A 14,222-nucleotide genomic window follows, 5' to 3' on the forward strand; every position below is an offset into this window, starting at 1 on the left:
CAACATATGACCAATTTTGATCATCTTATTTTTGTGGTCATGCAAAACGGATTATGCTAATTAATAAACTTTTATGTATCATCGATAAGTTTGTCAATATAATTTATAAATCAAATCAAATGGACCTACATATCTTTAGTGACATTATAGATAAAAATCTATTTTTTAGATTCATTGAATAAGTGATGTATGTAATATATAATATATAGATTCACTTATTTAATGAATTTAAAAATTATATTTTTGTTCATAATAATGAAAGAACATGCTAGCGAAGAAGAGAGGCTCCACAACAAAAATAACAAATGGGACCGTTGAGTTAAAATTAAAAAGTGTAAGATGTTTGAAATTTAAAATGAGTTTGGGGGTGAAGTTATTAATATTAAGAAATGACTGAGGGACCCAATTACAATTTATGAAAGTGGAATTTGAAATGAAGCGGGTCCTGGTCCTCATCCTTCATCACCACCATTTCAAGTACTCTTTCATATTTCTCATTCTTCAAATCTAAGAACCATTAAAAATGATTCCCAGTAGCTCCACCCGCATTAATTCCAAAATGCAGAAGGAAACAACAACAACAACAACTACTGCTTCACGAAATCGAAGAAACCCTCAAATCGAAACAAGCGAAAACGAATTCGAATCTCAAAACCCAATCAACTTTCCACCACCTCGAACACCGTTAAATTCCATACCCGATCCATCTCAGTATCATGAACCTGAACTTCTTCGACACGCTCGTTCTTCCTCCGATCGGTTCGTGAACACTCCTTCCATTCGGATTCCAAAACCTCATTCCGAACCTAACTCTGCTCAGAGCACACCAGCTAGAAATTCTTCACGAGTTTCACTCGGTGGTGGAGGAGGAAGCAGTAGAGTGAGCTTAGGAAAAGGATTTCTGAAAGGAACTGACATAATTTCAACGGAAGTTCAGCATTTTGAACTTAAACATGATCCTTCGTTTTGGATGGATCATAATGTACAGGTACGTTTTTATCTTCTTTTTCTTCTATCGTAGTTTATGCTTGTGTTAAATTAGGGTTTTGTGTTTATTAGGTGTTGATAAGGATACGACCATTGAGTACTATGGAGAAGCTTTCACAAGGAAATGGAAGGTGTTTGAAACAGGAAAGTGCACAAACTATGGTTTGGCTTGGTCATCCTGAAACAAGATTTACATTTGATCATATAGCCTGTGAAACCTTATCACAGGTGCATCTCGAATCTGGAATTTTATTTTGTTACTGTATTAATGTTGTTGCATGCAAATTTTTTGAGTTTTTTGGAGTTGCTATTTTTAGCCAGATGGAAATAATTAAGGTTTAGTGAGTTCAATTTTGAAATTTGAAATATGAAATAAAGAAATTTCAGTACGGGAAATTGGCATGTTGAACGAAAGGTTTAAGTTGAAACAAATTCTTATTTTGGTTGTGAACTGGTGTAGGAAAATCTTTTCAGAGTTGCCGGAGTGCCCATGGTGGAGAATTGTTTGTCTGGTTACAACAGTTGTATGTTTGCTTATGGTCAGGTATATCACTGTAAAGGATTTCTTGTCTTGCTCTTGGCTATAAGTTGTTGTGTATTGGTGTTTTTGTTGCTCAAGTTGTGGCTGATTTTTGCAGACGGGTAGCGGAAAAACATATACCATGATGGGTGAGATCAAAGAAACACAAGGGTGTTTGGATGAAGATAGTGGGATCACACCAAGAGTTTTTGACTATTTATTTATGAGGATTAAAGAGGTGTGATACTCAGAACAAATGTTTCCATATTAATAGCATTTCTTTTCAATTTTATTTTATTTAATGCGGTTTCCAAGTCATTGTTATTGCTATTTTTATCTTTTATGTAGGAAGAAGAAAACATGAAAGATTGTAGATTGAAATACACTTGCAAATGTTCCTTTTTGGAGATATACAATGAGCAAATAACTGATCTTCTAGAACCTTCATCAACAAATCTCCAAGTAATCCACAATTTCTTGTATCTATTTTGATTGCAATAGTTGTTATTGCTGTGTGTCTAACAAATTTCAAATTCAATATTCTCTCTGTAGCTCAGAGAGGATATGAAGAAGGGGGTATATGTTGACAACCTTACAGAACATAGTGTGGTCACAGTCAATGATGTTCTGAGGCTTTTAGAACAGGTGGGATTTTGTGGTCAAATATATTTGCAATTTGAACTTACCGTTATATTTTATGTATCGGTGCTTGAAGCTTGCTCATGTTTGGCCATGATGTTATTCTCCTACAAAATATAACAGGGCACTGCAAATAGAAAGGTGGCTGCAACTCATATGAACTGTGAGAGCAGTCGATCTCACAGTGTTTTCACTTGCATTATTGAAAGCCGATGGGAGAAAGATTCTACGACTCATTTTAGGTTTGCAAGGTTAAATTTGGTAGATCTGGCTGGTTCTGAAAGGTAACTACAAGTTTTGTGATCAGAATCTTTATATACTGTTGCTTTTCTTTTTCCTAAGTCCTAATATGTCCTAACTTACACATTCATCCAGGCAGAAAAGCTCTGGAGCCGACAGTGAACGCCTGAAAGAAGCTGCAAATATAAATAAATCATTATCAACTCTCGGGTAGCTATCAAGGACCTACTTATTGATTTTCTTTCTGTCAATATTTTGTGGTTGAATATTCATATACACCAACAGTAGAAAGAACTTGTGGTTATGTTCAATTGTTGATTTCGTTATTTTGTTTTTCCATGTGCTTAGCTTGGTCATAATGACATTGGTCGACTTAGCCCACGGGAAGCCTAGGCATGTTCCCTACAGAGATTCAAGGCTTACATTTCTTCTTCAGGTAAGATACACTAAGTTCTACAAAATGCGATGAATGTTGTGCACCATCTAGTTCATTATTCTCTACAGTAACATAACAATACTCCCCAAAAATTTATGTGCAGGATTCTCTAGGTGGAAACTCAAAAACAATGATTATTGCAAATGTTAGCCCATCCATTTGGTGTGTATAATTCGCTGCTTGAAAATATAAAACAGTCCTTTCCATTCTTTTTTTGTTTCTTCTATCCTTAATATTGATTATTCTTCCCATGCAGCTCTGCTAACGAAACACTAAGCACTCTGAAGTTTGCCCAGCGAGCCAAGCTCATTCAAAACAATGTACTAGCCTATATCAATGCATGATACCTGTTTTTTCTTTGGGTGGTTGGGGAAGAATTACATACCACAATGCATGCTACGTAGTACCTATTGACATAATGTATAGATTAATTAAATTTTACCCTTGTTGCTATTAAAAGGCAAAAGTGAATGAAGATGCTTCTGGTGACATAAGTGCACTGCAGTGGCAAATCCAACAATTGAAGGTATTGGATCAAAAGTTTCAAAATTGTTGATGTTTTCCCCAACACTATACTACACCATATGACTGACTTATATTCTGAACTGGAGCAGGGTCAACTATCCTTTCTGACAAAGAATAATTTTTTTCCACCACTGGTGTCAACTTTGGAGCCAAATTCTGATAGCTGTAGGTTGAGCGAAGTGTCAGAAGAACATGACTCTATGGGAGAAAGAGCCACAACAGATCACAAACTGCTTACTCCAAACAAAGAGGTACGTCATATATCAACAATGGTAAGGGTCTTGTATTACGGGTTGTGTGAGTTATTAGGGAACTTTACCTTACAATGGACTGTATAAGATTTTAAAGGGTTTTTATCCAATAATAATGATCATCGCGTTAAGTCTCACTAATAGTTAGAGCTGTGATATCTGGCAGATCAAACGCATGAAAGCTGCTTTGGTTGGAGCCTTGAGGAGAGAAAAAATGGCCGAGACTACAATCCAGGATTTAAATGTTGAAATTGATCACACGAAATGCTTGGTATGCATTTTTTTGTCAAAAACTTATCAGAATTCCACCTTTTTAAGCCTTGCATTAATTGTTATTCAGAAGCATCCATAAATATTTATAGGTTGGTCACGTGAATAAGTTATAATGTTTTCCCATATCATGAGCTAAAAATACTTGAATCACATTCTCCGTAGGTTCGACAAAAGGAAGAAGATGCTCAACATACATCAATTATGTTGAGGCACTGTGAGGAGAAAATTAAACAACTTGAATTGTTGGTAGATGGTCAACTGTCAGCTGAGAAGTATCTCATGGAGGAAAATAGGGCTTTAAAAGAGGAGATTCAGTTGCATAAAATGAAGAGTGATAATAATTCAGAATCATCCAGACTTGTTTTGGAAAATGATAGACTTTTGCAACAACTACAAAAGTAGGTTGCATTGTCCGTTAATGTCTTAAATTCTAATAACTTCTTGGATGCGAATGACTCATTTTGCTTTAGTGCTTACTACCAGATTCCAAAACTTCTATGAGCATGGAGAGCGGGAAAGATTGTTGACCGAGCTTTCTGAATTGCGCCATCAGGTTGGCTTGATTCCAGAATTTGTCATACTCTATACTGATAGATGAAACTCAAATCTCATATAGTTGAGTGCAATTATGGATATTTTCTATTTTGTTTTTCTTGTGCAGCTCCTGGTCCATCTCCAAGAAAAAGTTACTTTCTCCGTGAAAAATGAAAATCAGGTCAACTTCTTTTATTACTCGTGCAATATTAGTTATGCATACCGAGGTTTCCTATTTTCACTTGTTATGTGCTTTGGATTTTTCAGGAAATTGATGCCACACAGGAATTAGAAGTTTGCCAGAAAATGAATTCTAAATTGCTTAGGTAGACAGTTGGTTTATACCATTATTATTATCCTCACCTCTATTAATAATAATATTATAGTTCATGCTGTCCTAAGAAAATTTCTCAACAGTTCATTAATTATTTCATATTGTCGAACAAAGCTTCTAGCGCTGGGATACAACATATGCTAAGCTACAGCTTTGATGTCAATTTACTGACGCTGTATTTAATTTAAGTTTGTTATCGTTCGATAATTCGTTGCAGTAGAAAAAACATTTACTTAATTGTGAACGGGAACAACTTAATGTGTGACTGTTTGGGAATTTAAAACCCAATTTAATTTCTTTATTTGTCTTTTTCCATATCAAGATTACGGGACTATGGGTTGTGGTGATAGTGATACTATTATTGTTCTCCCAAAAACTATTATTACATTACACTGGTGACACATTTCTCCCTTTCTTTTTCCTGTGGGTTGTTTGTTACAGAGAAGTCGGCAAATTACAGGCAGAACTTCGAAAGTATTTGAACAACAATCAAGTGCAGTCTAATTCTGTAAGTTTTTCTAATGAAATTCTGCCGTCCTTGTGAACACATTGTTGAGCCTTGGTTCTGTCATGTTTAATAACTTTTCATCCGCACAGGTTTCGCGTTCTTCATTTGAGCATCCTGATGAACTTCTGACCACCGATAAATGTTCCTTGGTGAGCAACAATACCAACAAATTTTTAGATTATCACATACTTGACCTGTTTTACATATGGTAGCGCCTTTCACAGAAATGCGTTTGTATGCATATCATGTCAGTTTCAATCTATTATGTACTTGGTTTTCAGTATTACCAGAAGCAATCACAATTTCATGATTTCGTCATTTGCAATAAAAGTTGGAAAGCATATAAAACGGAGTTTATCCAAAAATGTATGCAAATATAGTTAGATATATCCACCTCCTGAACAATATATTGATTTGTATTCAAAATATATTTAATGGATTAACATGTACTCGTGGTCATCAATTTTAGGGAAGTGAAGTACATTTGTGTGCTTCAGGGTTTTCTTATATTTTTTTATGGTTGCTTTCTTCTTCTTTTATAATCAAGTTTATCATAATCAGCTAAAATTGTCAGGCCGAGACAATATCTGTGGGAAGTGATTCTGGAGATGAGATGCCATCCTCTACATGGGAATATAAAAACAACACAGGGCGCGAAGCCAAATTGGAAAGAATGAGCAAGGATCTTAAAGAAGTGAGGTTACTTAATGACCAATATCAGGAGAAATGGGCATTACAGTTATCTCAAAAACAGCAGATGGAAAGTGTCTGTCAAGAAGTTGAGACGGAAACAACCAACACGATTCTTCATTTGCAGGAAGAGGTTGCCAGTATTCAATCAGAGTTGGAAGGGAAGCTGTACTCGATTGATCAAGAAAATACAAAGCTAAGAAATGTAGTTGCAGCAAAAGAAGAGGAAATGAAGTCACTTTGTTTGGACTGGGAAAAGGCAATCTTGGAACTGACAACCTTCCTTCTTGAAGGCTCTAGATCTCTCAGAGATGCCTGTGGCCAAGTACAAAACATCTCTTCTTCATTTCCGAAGGTCAATGCTTGGATTGGCGAACATGTTAGCATGGCTGTTAAAAAGTATATCGAGAAGGAGGAAACAATTCATCAACTACAGAGTAGCTTGGAGGATGCACGAAAGATGGCATTGGAAATGGAGTTGAAAATAAGTTCCTTGAAGGAAGCAACTCTAACCTTAAGTGCATTTGAACATTTAGACAATGAAAATGGCATTGAAGAGGCATTTCAATTAAGAGTTCTGCTAAATGAGAAGGCCAATATAATAATGACCCTGGAAAATGAACTAAAATATAAAAACGATCAACTTTGTAAAACAGTTAAACAAGCCGACGCTGCATTCCTTGTAGCAAAATGGCTTTCTGATTGTTTTGATGCCGCTCACATGAATATTGATGCTGAAGACATTTCCATCCCTAATCTAGATATGCAAGGCAGATTGGGAAGTTTTACTACTTCTGAGAATCAAGATGTTGGATATAATTCAATACTAAATGATCTTATGGGTCAAGTTGAGTTAATAAAATTAGAAGTGTTGGAGATGGAGAATGCTGTAAAAACCAGTTTTGTAGATACAGAAATGCAGACAGCAGGTTTCCAAACTGGTGCCCTGGGTCTTTTTTCAACTTATAGGGATTTGATTCAAGACATAGTCAAAGAAACAAAGGATATGAGGAAAGAAATAAGGGATTTAAAGATGCATCATATTAGTTCTGACGGTTATAAAGTTGACTCCTTGACATTAAATGCAGACAACTGCCAAGTGTTTGCAAACCAACATCACACCCTGCATCAGATTAAAGAGCAACTTGTTGTAATGAATAAAAGATTGAACATCATAGAGAACTGTATTAGCAAAGACGTAGATGTGTCAAGATTTCAATTGGCAGATGAAGATTTCATTGATGCTGATGAATTGAGCACTGATAGTTCTTCAGTCTCTGATTTATCAACTGAAACTGAGAGTGTTGCTTCTGGTAGCCAGTCACTTGGACTCGCAACTGGAGAAATAACTGAAAAACAGGTGCATCTAAATTCTGAAAGAGGCGTTATAATTCAATCAAACGATGCTTCCAGTTCATCACATTCAGCAGAGTTCATGAGAAGGCCAATCTACAATGAAGCAGCAAGGTTCTGCCTGAGGAGAGAATTAAATGACACATATGATGGTTTCCAAAGACTCTATAATTGTTTGTCTTCACTTCTCACAAATCTGGATGGTGGATCATGTTCTTACCCGAAAGGTATCATTTTGTTACTACTACTTCCATGTTTCCATAAATAACATTTTTTGATATGCCACATCCATCTGTACTTAGTCATCTGAAATTTAATTTAAATTCTAAATCATGCAATGATAAATGACAGAACTGGAAAAGGTGGCTCCATCTTCATGGTTGATGATGCAGAAAGATGAAGCTGGCTATGAGAGCGACACAGAGGTACGTACAATCATCCCGGTTTTTACTGGACAGGAACATAATCATGTCTCTTATGTTCTTTAGTTCTATGTCTATGATTCAGGTGTTTGACTATAGGGATATTAAGCCTGATGAGCGCTTCTTAACCAAGTTTATGGAAGCTCATGCAGCAGTGAAGGAAGCAGATCTTACACTACATGCTTTGACAAAGGCATTTGAAGATTCAAAACAATTAACTGCTCTGTGGAAGCAGGCTGGTGAAAACTTGACAATCGAGAGAGCAAGCATGGCAGAAGAGATTCAAAAGCTTAAATATTCACTACACCATACAGAGGAAGAGAATCAATTACTGAAGGACCACATCAATTTCAGTTTGATAGAGATGACAAATACAATTTCCATGCTAGAAGAGTGTTTTTTACAAATGAAAACCGATGTGGAGAAGAAATTCAAGGTAATATATTCTGATGTTTTTCTGATGGGGGAGGAGATACTACACTTTATGAACAGCTTCAGGTCATCAGTAGAAGATATTTGCTCTCAGACTGTGGATGTTGGTTTTGAATCTTTTGCTCTGTACAGTTGCTGTTTAACAGAGCTTGTCAGTCAATTTGCTAATTATAGTGTAGACCATAACTTGCAATCAGCCAGGCAAAGGGAATTGCATAATTTGCCAAAAACTTGCTCAAGTATTGCAGAACCTGTCCCTAGTATAGTTAATGAAGGTATAGGGACAATAGATCACCGACATCTGTTAATCCAAAACGTGCAAGAGGAACCAGATCTTCCCAATGTTAGAGTATTTTATGAAAACATGGCTCTTAAAAAGGAGTTAGAGAGGAAACAAGAGTTATTAGAGGGTTTACTTTTTGACTTCAGACTGTTGCAGGAATCAACTTCTAACAGTAAGGAAATTAAGGATCAGATTGAGAAGTTGATATTTTCTCTAAGCCAAGCTCGGTATGAGCTAGAGATTAAATCAAGTCAGCTTGACGATCTATTGGTTCAAAACAAAAAACTTGAAGCTTCTCTTGCTGACACTGAAAAGGCCTTGACTAGATCAAATTATGAGCTTGAGCTTGCTAAAGAATCAATTGAAAAATTCGTCGATCAAAATGAGGAGTTAAGGGATATTTTAAAAGAATTATATGCCAACAAAACTGAAGCTGAAGAGCAATTGGATGAGCATAAAGAGGTGATTAAAGGCTTGGAAAAAGAAATTGCTAATTTGACAGCTTCGTTGGAAAACCAATCACTTTCCTTGTTTCAAAACATTGAGGATGAACTAAATCAGGTGATTATGGAGAGAGACCAACTTCATGAAGAAATTCATATCTTGAATAAGAAGCTTGAGATGACTCATTCCTTGGTTGATGAAAAGGAAGCTATTGCCATGGAAGCTCGTCAGGTATCTTTATGTTGATTATTGTGATTGTTTCTTGTTTCTAATTATTATTATTGTTGGAACCATCTTTTATGAAACTGAAATCTCAATTGTAGGAGTCAGAGTCTAGTAAGCTCTTTGCTGAGCAAAAGGAAGAGGAGGTCAAGATTTTGGAACATTCTGTTGAGGAACTTGAATCTACCATTAATGTTTTAGAGAAAAAGGTTAGCTGAAATCGGGCAATATTTTTCATGTTCAATGTCAATGTCAGTACAATACAGGCTTGTCATTTGAAATGGCTCAAAAGGTTAATCATACAGATCTTTTATGTCTTTGCTTTTTCCTTACTATATTGCATTGCTCTTAGGTGTATGAAATGGATGAGGAGGTAGAAAGACATCGTTCAATTAGTGATTCACTAAAAGTGGAACTCCAAGCATTGAAAGAGAGGATACTGTTAGTTGAGAATTTACCCCAAAACTCAGATTCAGAAAGCATGAGTGTTCAAACTGGAGACAAGAAATCTAGGTTGGAGCTGCTACCTTTCCTTGATTTGTATTATAGTTTAATTTTGACCAAATGCAAATGTTAACAATGAAATAATTTAACTCTGATGAAAACTTGATAATTCCAATAATGTAGAGATTCAAAATTAGATTAGTGCTAATAATTTTTACACCACATGTTTGCCAAAATTATTTTCTATGTATGGTTTCTATTTTCTAATTTAATTCATGTAACAACAGGCCCAATTTATTTGTAAAAGGGCTTTCTACTGTTGTTATTGTTATTGCAATTGATTTCTGATTTGATTTCTCTGTTGTCCATCACATAAAAACCCCTGATGTAGGCAACTACCCAGCAAAGTACTGGAACTTCATGAGGCACAAATACAGATAAAGCTTCTTGAAAATGAAAATGCAGAGAAAGATCAGGAGGTATTCTTCTCTACCTCTATTTTAAAAAAAAAAAATCAATTAACTTGGATTTTTTGTTTTTTTCGCCTAATATTTTGTTTATATTTTGGAAGATTAAAAAGTGCAAAGAATACATCTCTGAAATTGTACTGCATGCTGAAGCCCAAACATTGCAGTACCAGCAAAAGGTATGCACCAATACAAGTTCAGGTTTTATTAAATAGTTTTCACATTACGCTAAGATCAAGTTTGATTAACAATTTTTTATTTGAAAAACCAAAAATATGCATCATGTTATTCTTACTTTGCGACGTCGTTTGCTTCCCAATCCTTCTTATTAGTACAAGTGCCTGGAGTCAATGTTCTGTGAAGTGAAAACAGATATGTCATATTCAACATCCATGGCACCAACATTAGAGAAAATGGAGAAAATGTCAACAAGGACTAGAGGTTCCGGCTCACCATTCAGATGTATTTCAAATCTGGTTCAGCAGATGAATCAGGAGAAAGATCAAGAATTGTCAGTGGCAAGGCTCCGTGTGCAAGAACTAGAAGCACTTGCAGCTAGCCGGCAAAAGGAGGTATTTAACCTTTTATAGTCTCTATCCCATGTGTAGAACTTAATATCCTAGGAGAATATATATTAGTATCATTTTCATATGATACATTAGTATCATTTTCATAGGATGGATAGAAGGACTTTAGTTGATATATGATGAAAATATAAAAGCGATGGCCTCAAGAATCTACTTCTCAAATCTGGTTTATTTGTCATTCATCCTAACCTAAATCTCCATTTGTTTTATGTTGGATATTTCTTCAAAGGGAAATGTTTCACTACACCTGAATTTTACATCTGGCTTACAATGTTTTAACCTTTTTTTAATTTGATTAGAAACCATCATGATTTTCTAAGCAACCTTCTGAAACTAGTGGTGGTGGCTCATAGTCTAACAGCGGATTTAGCCAGTAATTTAGGTGTAGGCCCGGGTTAAAATTTAAGGTGTCAGAATAACAAAACTACTGTTCATATATATTCTATCTATAATAATGCTGAGAATTATCATCACAGTAATTATTAAACACATAATGGACTAAATGTCTAAATTTATATTGGATCAGGTTTGCATGCTACAAACAAGGCTGGCTGCTACTGAAAGCATGACTCATGATGTGATTCGGGACCTTCTTGGTGTCAAATTGGACATTACCAACTATGCGGTAAGTTCGGATTTATTTTTATATTGTGAAATTTCATGGTTGCGATTTCTCATTGCCTTGCATTTTTGTTGCTTCTGGTATGTTCCAGAATTTGATAGACCAAAACCAAATCGTGAAATTAGTGGAGGAAGCTCATCATCAGAGAGAAAAGTTCTTTGCAAAGGTACTCTATGCTTAAAAATTATAGTGTGCTGTAAATTTTATAAGATGTTTAACTTAATTCCCATTTCTTTATCATTAGGAAAAAGAGAATCTTGACCTTAGACAACATATTAATGATCTCATTGAAGAAAGAGAGAGGTTAGTATGCTTGTAAACCATGTCTGACTGCTCCGTTATCCATGCTTGATTATGCTTTCTAATAAATTTTCTTAATTTGGAATAGCTCATGATTTACAAGTTCTTTAACATGTTTAAACTCCTCCCATGGAGTAACGTATATGATATTTCATATTTGACTCAAGTTCATATTAAACCGGTTGAGTGATCTTAAAAGATATAGACCTTTTTTTTACCATAAAGAATGGCGTTATGAGTTTTTTTTTGCTTTTTTAAATGGCAAAATATATTAATAAGCCCTAAATCAAGCACGAGCATGGAGTGATGAGTTATTGATCAAATAAGAGATTCTTCCAATTCCAACTATACATTTCAACATATTAGAGATGTCTTATGTGTTAAGTTACATTCCAAATTTTCGGTTCTTTAATGTTCTCTGAAATCTGCGTCCATGCTATTTCAAGATTTAGAACGACTTAATACTCTGAAATTGAACTCAAATTTCATTTCTATTCTAACCGTATTTAATATGTGACTCAGCTGCATATCAAACCTGAGAACTAAAGAGGCAGATATGCTTGCTACTCAGATTGCAGTTCAACTACTCCAAGAGCGAGATCAGTTGCTTTCTGCACAAAATGGAATGCTGAAGGTACTACTAGGGAGCAACACATCACTATGATCTGGTTTTTACCACATAAGAATTAAAAAAAAAATCAATCTGTTTATGATCTTTTTCCTGTCAATTGTTGTAGATGGACAAGACCAATCTGATTAGGAAGATTGCAGAATTGGATGACATGGTTAAAACACTAGTTGGGACACGAAATTCTCAACATGTCCCACAATCATCAAAGACTAAGGTCTACTTGCATTTTCTATCTTTAGTAGGGTCTACTTTATCATTCTAAAATGAAACATTCCTTTTCAGTTATGAGCATTTTATTTTGTGGATTACAGGATAAGGGAGCTCAAAATTTGGGTAACGTCAGATTTACCAAGAGGTTGTCACAGTCTGAAAGACTTCTTGCTCGTGTGAACGAAGAGCTTACTCAGTACCGCAAATCTTCTGGTGATAGTTTGCACGGCTAAACAACCACTTTTTTTGCAGCTGAGCCAACATTTTTTAATGTAAAATGTACAGACATCCTCCATCTGTATAATTGATTGATCATTGTAACACCTTTGGCAAGTTCAAAAATATAAAAACAAATACTATGTCTCATCACGTAAAATCTAGTGTGGTGTTTTGCCTTTCATTCATTGGTTGGGTTGTTGTAATTTTGATCTCATTGGCGTTGATACATTTTGTCTATTCATGGCACTTCTAGTGCAGTGAGCAGTGTACATATACTGTTTTTTTTAGGTGTACTCCATTAGAATAATAACATTTATTAAACAAATACTATGTCTCATCACGTAAAATCTAGTGTGGTGTTTTGCCTTTCATTCATTGGTTGGGTTGTTGTAATTTTGATCTCATTGGCGTTGATACATTTTGTCTATTCATGGCACTTCTAGTGCAGTGAGCAGTGTACATATACTGTTTTTGTTAGGTGTACAACATTAGAATAATAACATTTATTAAAATTATCACCCCTGGGAATCGAACCTGGGTGCTTCCACCTATTTAAAATGTACTCTGGAACCACTTGATCAATACATTTTTTATGAAATAATTTGGAATTCAAAATTATGTTATTAGTGAGAAAATTATTTTATTTTTATTTGCCGTGCCTTTATAACCTAGCTTTAGTAAAAAAAAAAATCATTTTATATGTGTATAATTATGAAGTAGTAAATTTTTCTTAAGATAAATGAATTCATTCAATTGATTTTTTATATTTTAAATATCATTCTTTTTTATAAATTCATACTTTTATATAGATTCGATGACCTACAACAATGTTTCATTTGTGATCCACTGAATTATGATTTATTTTAGGTACTATCTTTCATTTGGATCAGATAAATTGTTTAAAGGTAATATTTTTTTTTTTTTGCAAGGTCTTATAAGTTATAACCTAGCTTTAGTAAAAAAAAATCATTTTATATGTGTATATTTATGAAATAGTAAATCTTTCTTAAAAAAAATGAATTCATTCAATTGATTTTTTATATTTTAAATATCATTCTTTTATATAAATTTATACTTTTATATAGATTCGATGAACTACAACATTGTTTCATTTGTGATCAAACGAATTATGATTTATTTTAGGTACTATATTTCATTTTGATCATATAAATTGTTCAAAGGTATTAATTTTTATTTTTTTTGCAGTGTCTTATAAGTTATAACCTAGCTTTAGTAAAAAAAAAAAAATCATTTTATATGTTTATATTTATGAAATAGTAAATATTTCTTAAAAAAAAATGAATTCATTCAATTGATTTTTTTATATTTTAATATTATAAATTCATACTTTTATATAGATTCGATTACTGATGGGATAAAACCGCAAGTGCACGGTTCTACCAGAATTTAGGGCATTACAAAGGTAACATGTGGCATAAAAACATTACTTTATATGTATATACTATTGGTTTTACTGTTCATTTAAAATATTTTATTGGCTTAATTGCACTTTTGAACCCCTATCTTTCCAAAAGTTGTGGTTATGGACCCCTAACTAATTTAAATATAAAGCAGTTCCCTATGTTTTGATTTTTTAGCAGTTTTGGACCCCCAAGGCAAAAAAAATAATATTTGACAAGTGGCACCTC

The 14,222-nt window shown here is 34.3% G+C and overlaps 1 protein-coding gene across 3 annotated transcripts; it reads left to right on the forward strand.

The window, feature by feature from the left end:
* Positions 1-427: 427 nt before the first annotated feature.
* Positions 428-13,009, forward strand: LOC11431014 (kinesin-like protein KIN-12C). 3 transcript variants are annotated; one of them, XM_024782045.2, is made up of 34 exons: positions 428-988; positions 1,060-1,215; positions 1,448-1,531; positions 1,626-1,745; positions 1,856-1,969; positions 2,060-2,152; positions 2,270-2,430; positions 2,522-2,596; positions 2,735-2,822; positions 2,926-2,984; positions 3,079-3,142; positions 3,283-3,348; positions 3,437-3,619; positions 3,765-3,869; positions 4,034-4,269; positions 4,355-4,424; positions 4,533-4,586; positions 4,673-4,731; positions 5,181-5,247; positions 5,337-5,396; positions 5,822-7,517; positions 7,642-7,715; positions 7,798-9,102; positions 9,195-9,302; positions 9,446-9,606; positions 9,929-10,016; positions 10,109-10,183; positions 10,337-10,576; positions 11,118-11,216; positions 11,305-11,379; positions 11,458-11,516; positions 12,036-12,147; positions 12,251-12,358; positions 12,456-13,009. In XM_024782045.2, the coding sequence occupies exons 1-34, from the start codon at positions 524-526 to the stop codon at positions 12,585-12,587; spliced, it is 6,711 nt and encodes a 2,236-aa protein (XP_024637813.2). In that variant the 5' UTR covers positions 428-523; the 3' UTR covers positions 12,588-13,009. The 3 variants fall into 3 exon arrangements, with proteins under 3 accessions (XP_024637813.2, XP_039689275.1, XP_039689276.1); XM_039833341.1 differs by having other exon boundaries at positions 3,437-3,598; XM_039833342.1 differs by lacking the exons at positions 428-988; positions 1,060-1,215; positions 1,448-1,531; positions 1,626-1,745 and having other exon boundaries at positions 2,065-2,152.
* The last annotated feature ends 1,213 nt before the right edge of the window (positions 13,010-14,222 follow it).

This window comes from Medicago truncatula, chromosome 4 (genome assembly GCF_003473485.1).
Source record: "Medicago truncatula cultivar Jemalong A17 chromosome 4, MtrunA17r5.0-ANR, whole genome shotgun sequence".
NCBI lineage: Eukaryota > Viridiplantae > Streptophyta > Magnoliopsida > Fabales > Fabaceae > Medicago > Medicago truncatula.

Coding starts and splice junctions, on each gene's coding strand:
- LOC11431014 (XM_024782045.2), top strand. CDS start 524: ATGATTCCCAGTAGCTCCACCCGCATTAATTCCAAAATGCAGAAGGAA. Junction 2,985..3,078: donor AATGTTAGCCCATCCATTTG/GTGTGTATAATT, acceptor CTTCCCATGCAG/CTCTGCTAACGAAACACTAA. Junction 5,248..5,336: donor ATCAAGTGCAGTCTAATTCT/GTAAGTTTTTCT, acceptor TCATCCGCACAG/GTTTCGCGTTCTTCATTTGA.